Source organism: Ambystoma mexicanum, chromosome 5q, assembly GCF_040938575.1.
Source record: "Ambystoma mexicanum isolate Mex_15411 chromosome 5q, UKY_AmexF1_1, whole genome shotgun sequence".
Lineage (NCBI taxonomy): Eukaryota > Metazoa > Chordata > Amphibia > Caudata > Ambystomatidae > Ambystoma > Ambystoma mexicanum.
The window spans coordinates 1,392,880,723-1,392,892,240 of record NC_090933.1 but is presented as its reverse complement, the minus strand read 5'-3'; the positions used below and the strand labels follow the sequence as shown (position 1 = coordinate 1,392,892,240).

At 45.5% G+C, this 11,518-nt stretch overlaps 1 protein-coding gene across 1 annotated transcript in view; it reads right to left on the bottom strand.

Moving 5' to 3' along the window:
- Positions 1 to 1,421: 1,421 nt before the first annotated feature.
- The window catches only part of LOC138498455 (uncharacterized), a 403,932-nt gene continuing 393,835 nt past the window's right edge, over positions 1,422 to 11,518 (bottom strand). Inside the window, exon 12 of the mRNA XM_069622206.1 lies at positions 1,422 to 3,127. Coding sequence (XP_069478307.1) covers positions 2,052 to 3,127 — 1,076 coding nt within the window. The 3' untranslated portion in view covers positions 1,422 to 2,051. The remainder of the gene's footprint in view (positions 3,128 to 11,518) is intronic.

The window sequence follows — 11,518 nt, the reverse complement described above, 5'->3', positions numbered from 1 at the left end:
TCGTCTACAGGTGTTATGCACTTGTGGCTATGAGTCTTTCCTAGTTTGTAATACGCGGGCCTGTGAGCTTCATGAGATGTTATCGTCTACAGGTGTTATGCACTTGTGGCTATGAGTCTTTCCTAGTTTGTAATACGTGGGCCTGTAAGCTTCATGATAGACTATGTTATCGTCTACAGGTAGTATGTACTTGTGGCTATGAGTTTACCTAATTTGTAATATAGTTGTTTGGATCTTGATTCGGCAGTGTGATTTGTTCTTGAAGAAGGTGGATGCCCCCCGAAACGCGTTGAGCACGATTGTAATTGTTTGGCCTGTACATTAATCATTTACTTGAAGTCCTTTCACTGATTTAAACCATATTTGCTCGTTTATACTTTGAGCATTTTGAATTTACATAATTAGACTGTATTTAAATTTCAGCTGAGTTTTCAGCCACGTGGTGGGCGCGCGGGGTGGGAGAGTTCATAAATTGGACTCTTTTCTTTCACTCATTGTGTCATGACCTCCTGTCAAGGTCATTATTCCTCCCTCTGCACATAAACCTTTATGAATGGCTAGAACCTGTGTAGTCATTGTAGGTGTGCACTAACAGGTTACTCTACGTTATGTAGTTATATCTGCCACCAGCCAGTGAAACCCAAAACAGCTAGCATAGCAAGAGGCTGGATCAGAGAAAGAGGTGCCTTTGAAGATGGGGGATCTCAGGGGCACATTCAGGATTGTTACCCCTGATCAGGTCTTGGAAAGGGCTCATCGCGGAGCAATCGGATCTGGCTATTAGGGCAATTGGGAATATTCTTTGACCTCTCAGCAAAGGTGTAGCTTTCAAACTCAGAGTGGGTGTGTGATGCTCAGTAGGAGGCTGCGCATGCTGCTGTCATTTAGCTGGGACTACCTAACACAATTTCTGCAGTGCTGCTGGGCTGCTGGTGGCTGTTTTTACTCCTCAACTACTAAGTTTTGAAAACTCTTCTGTTTTCATTTGACAGCTTTCATTTTGGAGAAGAAACGAAGAACAGGTGTCCTTTTGTACTAACACATAATCCGCTCCCTCGCAATGACTCCGCGCAGCGCATTCGGCACGGGTATGCGAAGGTTTTATTCATAGGATAATCTGATTAGAAACACTACAGCCTTCCGTTGAAAATGCTTTAGGCCAGTTCCAGTGGTGTATGCGTATTGGTTTCCACTGGATCCAGGCGATTCCATCAGAGTTTACTATTCAGCTCGAGTCCTACTCTCGAGCCAGTTCTGTTAAGAAACATGTTTCATTGAATTCAGAGTTTGAAGGCAAGAGTGAGACAATGATGTGGCCTCCATGTGCTAGCAAATGCTGCAGTCTCTGTTTATGTTTGACATAGTGAGAACATCGTTCTAGTATCTTGGTCTCAGTAACAAGAAGCAGGCAGGACGCAAGGAGCAGGCAGGACTTTAATGATGACAGAGGTTACAGCAGGCGGGTAAATAAGGCATCTCTGAAAAGTAACCACCATCCCCAAGTTCCCATCCTGCCTGTCTCCAACCAGCAAACTTAGAACTCACTCACACACACTCTATATTCTATGCAAGGTGCTTCACAAGAGCCCAGGCTCTCTGGGAACATTCCAGGCACTCGGATACATGGGTACTACAATCATCCTGTGGGATTACATCATGTGATGACATCAGGACATCAGTTCACTATCACACTACATCAAGGTTTCGATTCACGGTGTTAACATGTGTGTTCCAGGACGGATAGGTGGTGTGTCAGCCCTACACAAGGCACAATGCACACTCTACTCCTACACGTGTATACTGCAAACAAAAGAATACAATAGGGGAAAGAGCTATGAAAAGTAAAGTGTGTGCATAATAAGCCTGTTACCAAGGTTACGTGATGTGTAGGGTGTCAGATGGCCAGGCGCAAGCAGGAATAATGCGAAGGGGCGTCTTGGGAACGTGCATGCACGTTATGAAGACTAAATAAGCACATTGTTAGTAGTCACTCGTGCCGCGCAGTTTCCACAAGCCTTGTATTGCAATTCTAAAGTTCCAGCTTTTAAATATTAAGCGTTTTTGTATTCCGGGCAAAGCTTTTTAAAAAGTTCATCCGCTTCCTGGTTTTTCGCTTTTTCGTATGCTTTCGGCCCTCCTGCAGCTGCCCCCAGTAGGCCCCCTACTGCTGCCCCCACAGCTGCCCCTGCTGGGCCTGCGACTAAGCCAATACCTGCTCCTACAGCAGCTCCAGGAGCAACCGTGATCACTGAGTTAGCAATGGTGTGGAAGAGCCTCTTCAGGGCACTGCCGTGGAGCTCCCGCACCTGCTCGTCATAGCGGGCCTTTATTTCTTGGCTCTTTTTCGTGAATGCCTGTTCGCACTCCTTTATCTGTTGTGCTTTGAATTGACTGTTCCTGCTTCGGATTCCTTCCAGTTCTCGCTCGTGCTTGCACTTTAATGCATATAACTTGTCTCCACGCTCCTTCTCATATTGCTTCAGAAGTTCTGCTTTCGTAATATTAATGACCTTCTCTGCACGTACAAACATCTCTGCCGTGTAGTGGCTCCCCCCATTCTCCCGCACCATCCGGTCTATGATCCCCAGGAGCTTTGAGACCTGCAGCTCCCGCTCTGCTCCCGTCGCCCTGTTATTGAAGGCGCAGACGCGACCCCCAAAGGCCTCAATCAGACGTGTCAGCCTTAATTCCTCCTGAACAAACTCCTGGATTGTCTGATCTTCCAATCCATCCTTCCTTGTAAAGAGGACCACTGTGTACTTTGCTGCTTGCTCGCCGAATAAGTCCTGGATGATGTCCACAGCCCGGGCCTCTTCGTCGGTGAATCTTCCCGCCTGCAGCACCACAATCAAGGCGTGCGGTCCGGGAGCCGCACACAAGACACACTTGCATAACTCTATCACGGTCTTTCCGGGAGTTTTTGTGTCAAATAGCCCGGGCGTATCAACAACTGATAAATGTCTCTGACCCCGGACACCATCCATTCTAGTACACTCTTCTGTTACTGACTTTGGACTGGCTTTATCCTTGAATTTCTTTTCCCCCAGGATGCTGTTCCCAGTGGCGCTTTTCCCAGCTCCAGTTTTCCCAACAAGCACAATCCTCAGGGCTCCATTCTCACCAGGACCTGAGCAGGAAAAGAGAAAAAACAAAATATAGAAAACAGTATTAGTAGAAATGATATAACATATGACAGTTTATTTATATAGCGCCTATCCCAATATGTTTCAAAAGCGCTTCAAGGCAAGGCAGGGAACAAGGGAAAATACAATGACATTCTTACAGGCCATGAACCGTAAGGATGTGCAATTAACTATCGTACTCGCAGGGACGTCATTTCACCAAAAGGCCAGGGGTAGCGCAAGTGACATCACACGTCCCTTGACCTCTGATGACATCACAGGAAGTGACCCAATCCCGAATTGACATCACATGAAGCGATGGAACACAACCATTCACCCCTTCACAAAACAGGAAGTGGCATCACATAGCATTGTTTTAAGTACACCATGAAAATGATGGTTATGATGTCACTGTAAAGCAGCAGTATTCAAACTGTGGGGCGTGCCCATGCAGGGGGCTGCGGGTGCATCCATGGGGGGCCGTAAGAGCCCAGCATGAAATGTAAAAAAAAAAAAGAAAGAACACATGGTCGGGGTAAAGCATGAAACTGTCTCAGGCACCAATGAAAAAGTGACCCGCAGTTGTATTTCAATAGTACCCAAGGGGGTACTTTGTGTTAAAATGTAAGTAAATTGTTACATTTAAAGAATATTTATTCAGCAACAATGGTCAAATGACTAACTGAATAGTGAAGTAACTCATCAAAGTGGACCACATTGGCCAAAAACGTGGCCCATTTTGCCTGGCCCACACTAGCATTTTGCATTTTTGGTACAAGGCATTGCTCTATTGCCCTATCGGCCAGTCCGTGCCTGGTGGCTCATCCATAATGGTGAGGGGGCGCCCACTCAGTAGCCCCCTCACCTATTATGCCCCCTCACCTATTATGGAAGAGCTAAGGCGCCAGCCCAGTGAAACAGTGAACACTCCCTCAGCTGCTTTTTTCAGCTAAGGGAGTGCTCCTGAGTTGGCTGAACTGTCAAAGGGAAACACTATTTCCCTTTGACAGTTCAGTTCAGTTCCCCAGCTGCACATGCTCACTGAGCCATACAAGGCTGGGGCGTTTCGCGTTGCCAGCCTTGCAAAGCTCATTGGAAATGCTGGCTGGGTCACTGCATGTCTGTACGTGCGAGGGGGAGCTTCAGCGCCTCCTCGCACATATGGGTTGAGCAGCCTGGAACAGAGCGTTTCAGAACCCACACGCAGGCCAATGCAGAAGGTACGTTTATGTTCATTTTTCTTAATTTAAACATGTGTATGGATGCGTGTATGCTTGTGTTATGAGTGAGTGTATGGTGATGGATGCTCAGGTGAATGATAGAGTGATTGCCGTATGAATGTGGTGTGTTAAATTTGTTTTGGTCCATTGAGCTGATTTTGGCAAGTGGTGGATAGAGGGAAGGAGTGTTGTACAACAAAGGCATTTAAAAAATGCCTAAATGCCTTTGTTGCACAATCCCCCTACCCACCTGCCAACATCAGCTCTCCTTCTGAGGTGCTCTGGAGCCCATGGGACAGGGATTGTATTGTTTTTTTACTGGATTTCTATCATAGATGTCCAGTCACAAATACCATGCTCTCCCCCTTGGCACCCCAGTGCCTTCCATACACACACACAATCATGTTAATTGTGTTATGCCCAGTGGGGCCCAGGGGACAGGGATGGTATCTTTTTACTGGACATCTATTATAGATGTTGAGGAAAACATGTCATGCCTGCCTCCTGATAGCCCCAGCACCAATTGCAAACTGTTTGGCTATTCACCCATATTTTTTTAAGCATGCTCTACAATGCATCATTTTAACCCATTATTTAAAAAGAAATTCACGGGTGGGAAAAAAAAACGAACCCACCTTGATTATTTCAGGCTCCCTCACTGCGCTCGGTCGCTATGCCATTTTTAGGGGAAAGTTATGCCCCTCGACTTAAAAAATTCACCAGCCGCCACTGGCCCAAAGACTGTGTTGGGAACGGGATGGGGGGAGCCCAGGGACTGTGGTGGCAGCAGGATGGGCAGAAACCATGGGATAGTGATAGGAGCAGGGTGGGGAGAGCCCAGAGTGTGTGATTGGGTGGGGAGAGCCCATGGACTGGGTAGTAGGGAGCAGGTGACGGCGCGCAATACATACTGTCCATTTGGCATTTTGTGGGGAGCGAGGCCTGCCCACATTTTGCTCAGAGGGGGCCCAGACCCAGAAAGTTTGAAGACCACTGCTGTAAAGTGATGTACATTTCATACAAGAATGGATCGGCATATGTATCATTAAGATCAGTGTGTATAGGCCCATATTACCAAATTACTGTGAATGCAAGCAGACGTCCAAGGCCAAATGGTAATGATGTGTTATTATATAGCACTTATGCTTAAGCGCTTCATATAGAACAAATATATATATATATATATTTGACGGTGAAAGGTGAAAGGCTGAGTTGACCTTGCCGGAAGTCGAACCTGCAACCTGCAGCTCACACACACATTGCAGCAGCGAGTGCTCAATCCACTGAGCCATCTTACCGCTATAGCTATCAGGAAACCAGCCACACCAGAAACAAAGAGCGACAGGCGACTAACGTACTACGCCTGATGACATTTTTGGTAGAGCCAGAGAAAAACAAAAGGTGAGGCAGAGGGGTGCAGAAAGGGAGAGGAGGAACAAAACAAGCGTCTTTCGTACTAGGCCTGATGACATTTCAGATAGTGCTGTGGGAGGGACAAGTTTCTGATAGAAAAATGCATAGAAGAAAGTAAGGGGAGGAGGGAGGAGATAGGAAAAGGGAGAAAAGGAGAGGAGGAGAGAACAGAGAGTCAACAGTCAAAAAGAGTGGAGAAGCAAGAGAGGAGAGTGAATACAATTGCAGAAGTCAGTAGTAACACATAATGTTGCAAGCCAGGATCCAAGCTGAAGATGGGAACAGCATGATTCAGGGCCACCATGAGTACAAGATGCAGAGGAAGTCCAGCATGAGAGTTGAGAAACAGTGACGCACCGTGAATCAATGAAGTCCATAAAAGTCAAATCCAGCATTGGCCACAAGACAGTGATGGTGAAAGCAGAAGGTATCAGGACAGACTCCTGCAGAAGTAGGCTTGAGGGTGGGTGAAGGGGGAGCAGGGTAGAAGAATCAAGCAAAACAGGCACCACCAGTGCGTGAGAAGGGGGGCACAAGAGAACATCACAGGGGGACCTGAGGGGGTGGGGATGGCCTGGGGGGACAGAGGGAGTAAACACATGTTGGTGCATGCTTACCTGCTGTCTGAGCAGGGGTTCGTGCCCTGGGTCCTCCTGGTATGAACAGGTCCAAACAGGATTTGCCCTTTTCTTCGTCTGCCCTTTGCTTCAGAATCCCAGGCGAGCGGCGCCCTTGATCTAAGAGTTAAGAGCAGTAAGGAAGAGGCAGGGCTAAGAAGGTAGGTGGTGCTTAAGCCAGGTGACCTAGATCCACTTACACCTGCTCCCCATCTGCAAAGGAAAAGAGGCTGGAGGGCTCCTTAAGTAGGGAAACAGAGCGGCAAGCAGGAAGGCACCAGGTGGGTGGGGCTTGTTAATTAGTATCTGTATCTGGCTCTTCTTGCTCACCGCATCGCCGCTCTCTGTCCCATCTTTCAGTGCTACGCGGATGATACCCAGCTCATTTTCAGGCTACCCTCGGCCTCCTCTTCCCCTTCACTCATCTCTGACTGTCTCTCTGCTATCCAGGAATGGTGTGCCGCCAACGACCTCTGCCTTAATGCCAGTAAGACTGAGATTCTACTCATCGGCACACCCACTCCTTCCTTCCCTGCAGCTCTCTGGCCGGCCTCCCTTGGCCCTCTTCCTGTGCCTACCTGCAAGGCAAAAAACCTTGGGGTCATCTTCGACTCCACACTCTCTTTCTCTCCTCACATATCTGACGTCTCTAAGAAGTCACACTACCAGCTACACCTCCTCAGAGGTATCCTTCCTTTCCTCTCCTTCCCCCAGAAGCTCACTGTCTCCCGAGCCCTGGTTCTCTCAAAGCTGGACTACTGTAACAGCCTCTATCTTAATCTGCCTGCCTCCACACTCCGCCCTCTGCAACTCATCCAGAACAGAACTGCAAGACTTGTCCTTGGCCTCAAGCCCAGGGATCGTATCTCTCCAGGACTGAAATCTACAAAGCCTCACCTCATGGTGTGAGGGGCTGCATCAAGTATGCAGGTTGTTAGGGCAAATTCTCCAGAATGGCTAATTTCCCTTACCTAGTGAGTCCCTCAGCAGCTTTGCTGGATTTCTAGGATTTATTCTTTTCACCTGGTAAGAGTGTGAGCCTTTTTTCCCACTCTTGCATGTGTTTTGCTGTGTGTTTTACATGGTTGTGTTCAAAGACTGTAGAGTCTCACCAACTCCATAGGCATCATCTTTTTACTGTGTCTCACACAGCACCTTTAATGCAGTGACACAGGTTTGTCTTTTTAGACTTCCCGCTTAAACTCTATTTTCTGGGACTGACTACTGTCTCCCAGAACATGTAAAGTTGCCATTGACTTTATTAGTCTTTTTAAATTCACAGACGCAGTACAAACTATCTTCCATAGAGTACTGGAAAGGGTTAATAGTTATCCCATTTTGTCAGTTCCTCATGGAACATTATTTCGTTCCCCTTTCTTTAAGATTTGGCTGGTGGCAGTGGTATCTACCATTTTATTCCTACCGCGGGCTATGAAAATAGCCTTGGTACTGTTTTAGGCTATGCTAGCAGCATCGAACTTAAATCCGCTGGACTGCTTTTAATTTTATTTGGTTCCAGCGGGGTTTATTCGCCATTTTTTTTTGTAAAGGTCTTTCTCGCGTTTTACTCTGCGTGCCAAACCAGGTTTGGTTCCATTGTTCTCTGAACTTTGGGGGGCTTCTGCACAGAAGCGTTCCTTAGGCGCCTAAGTATCTGGGTGGACAGGATGGGGGGGAGGGGTTTTAGGCCCTTGCACAGGGTCTCCTTGGAGACCAAAGTTGCACTCTTGTTTGATTGACTAGGTGACTGTCCTGTCAGGATAGCCACCATGTTGTGTGATTGACAGGCAGGCTGTGTGAATAAGGGATTTGGTGCATAAAAAGCTAGTCTCTGGGACTGGAAGGCAGAGTCGTCACTGGAACAAGAGAACCAAAGAGAAGCTGAAGGAAGACGACTGCTGCAACTACTGGACACCCGGTGAACCCTGCTGCAGGTCTGAATCACCTGTAACTTCAACAACAGAGGAGATCTGCAAGGATGGTTGAATTTACTGTCCATCGCTGCAGTAGATCGGATAGCCAGTGGGAAGAGAACCAGTTTGGGTTTTAAGGAGTGCACCTTTTATTCGTCGTTGTGCTCTGCTGCTGGCTTCTTCCCTGGGCAGTGCAGGACCCTGTAGCCGTCCTCCTTCTTGTCACCATGATGGAAGCTTCAGGAACCGTGAGCCTGCAGGAACTGCCAGGAACAACTGCCTCAGCTACAGCATTCTTCTTCTTTAAAGGTACTGTGTAAATTCGGTCGTTCTTACCGTCCGACCGCGGTGAAAGCGCAGAAAATATTTTGCCTCTCCGAAGGCTTGTCCTTCTCTTCTCCTTTAAGTAACCTTTCCTCTGATCAACTTCGTGTTGAACTCTTGGCAAAGACTAAACCGCAAACTACTTTGAACTGTGTGATCCTCTGCAAAGACTCTGAACCAGTAACATTGGCCCCGACCTATTGACATGAATCTAGTTGTAGTAAGCCTTTTCTAGATTGCCCTGCCTATAACTTGTTGGTGCTGATTGATTGTTGATAACCTTGTCTTTTCTCCCTTTTATATTGCTGGAGTGCCATTTTGCTCACACTTCATTTTGAGCTTAACTTGTCCAGAATTGATTGGGTGTTATTGTAGTATATTAAGACTGTGATTTTCTGCTGCTTTATAATAGTACACTGTTTTATAAATGATGGTGTAAATAAATGTATAATCTTTTATTCAGAAACCTTGAATAAGTGTTTGTTTCAACTATAGTAATTGTCCTTTGTGTAACCTCTGGTACTGCTCACTTTACTCTAGAGATAAGTCTGGCTGTTCAGCCACCGCTACCAATTACTGTGTAGTACGGACTTGTACCAAAGGTGAATTTGTACTTGCACTTATAGTCTTAATTGTGTGTGGTGTTCGCAAAGGGTACTGCATATGATTCTGCCTAAAAATTAGTATGGGTGCACATATGGGAAAGTCTCACCTCATGGTGTGGGGTGCTACATCAAGTATTCAGGTGCAAATAGGTATAATGAAACATTTGTACAGGTGCACAGATGGGAAAGTTTCACCTCATGGTGTTGGGTGCTACATCAAGTATGCAGGTGCAAATAGGTAAAATGCAACATTAGTATGGGTGCACATATTGGGACAGCCTCATCTCAAGGTGCGGGGTCTTCATCAAGTATGCAGGTGCAACTAGGTAAGAAGAAACATTAGTATGGGTGCACAGATTGGGAAAGCCCTGTGCACCTTCTGGTGCACAGGGCTAAATCAGATGAAAAAGTGAAAACGGTGATAAGCAATACTTACTTACTTATTTGCTATCATGTAATCAACACATTTGTTAACTTTTAATACAACACACTGAAGACTTTTATAAATCCTAAAATCACCATGAAAAATTGTTGCAGTTGTTCCATAATGCCAAGGGAGCAAGAGATTCCACCGGCACATTTTGCAAATTACTTCTGCTTGGGCTCAATCCCACACATCCTAAAGTGAATGTTTTTAAAATATTAAAAATATTCTTCCACAATTTTGTTAAAAAGATGATACATCCTTCATGATTTCCCAACATCCAAATCCAGCATAGCTTTTCCTTGGAAATGGAAGCCATGAGTCCTTCTGCTTTAATTGCTGTACCATGTGACTCACTCAAGAAAGAACATTCACAAACAGGATGCTCCACGTAGCTTACATCTTCTGTCGCCTTCCCTGTATCATGTTCCAAGCCCCAGTCATTTCTTATGTTTTGGTAAAGATAAAGTTCAATCGCATGTAGTCCCAAATGAGTGACTAAAATGATAGATATACGTTGGCAGACTCTCTTGTTCCATTATATATGAAATGAACATGCATGCATTAGTTTTAGTGGCTAAATTGACCAACATTTGCTCCACGGTCACTTAACTAATCAGCACTTTCAGTATATGTTTATGAGACACCAAGGACATGCCAATGGGTTTTACTATTAATCTGCCATTCTATTTGTCCAATGGCAATGGATTGCATGGATGGAATTCCTCTGGATGAAACTTCAAAGAGCGAGCCCATGAGTGAATCTCTTGCGACATTGGCCATTTACCGATAGAACTTTGAACACATCAGTTCACCTCTCTCCTTTATTGGAAGTACATTACATTCCAGATAGGGAATTTCAGTAGATGCATACATATCTGGGCAATCTTAACAGTTTCTTCAGAGTACCTGATTCCAATCTGGTGATCTCAGTCAGTAGACCCTAAGCCTAAATCTAAGCAGCGTAAATCACTGCTTGCAAGATCCTGGTGAGGTACAGCTGAATCAGGATACCAATGGAATGTCCCCCCCCTTCATGATAACCTTGTCTTTTCTCCTTTTTAAATTGCTGGAGTGCTATTTTGCTCACACTTCATTTTGAGCTTAACTTGTCCAGAATTGATTGGGTGTTGTGTAGTATATTAAGATTGTGATTTTTCTGCTGCTTTACTTTAGTGAATTGTTTTACAAATGATGTGGAAATAAATGTATATTTTTTTACTCCGAAACCTTGAGTCAGTGTTTGCTTGAACCATAGTAATTGTTGTCATTTGTGTAACTTCTGGTACTGCTCACTTTACTCGTGAGATAAGTCTGGCTGCTTAGCCATCGCTACCACTTTACTGTGTAGTACAGGCTTGTACCAAAGGTGAATTTGTACTGTCACTTGTAGTCTTAATTGTGTGATGGAGATAGCTGATATTAAGACTATGCTTCAGAGCATAAGTTTGGAAAGAAAATAAACTAATCTAATGCTACAAAACTTTATTCAGACCCAGGGAAATGCCAAGGGGTAAGAGCAGCCGTCACGGGCTGATCCCTCTAAAGACCGATCCCCCTCCACTTGGGACGACACTCCACTATCCTCGTCAGTGATGGAAGAGTTTTGCCGCTTTGCACATTTGGCAGGCGCTGCTACACAAGATGAGGTGATTTAAAGAGGAGGAGGGTGAGAAAAAAGAAACAAAAACATGCAAGACATAAATCACAACAGTCCTCCAGACCTCCAGACAAGAAAAGAAACCCAAAAATATGAAGGCAAAAAATCAAATCATGCTGATACAAATAAGTTCATTAATAATCTAGCCAACTTATCAAAAAATCAAAATAAAGGGAAGAAAGACAAAGGAGAGAAATCTTGCCCAGAAACAGAGAGGGAG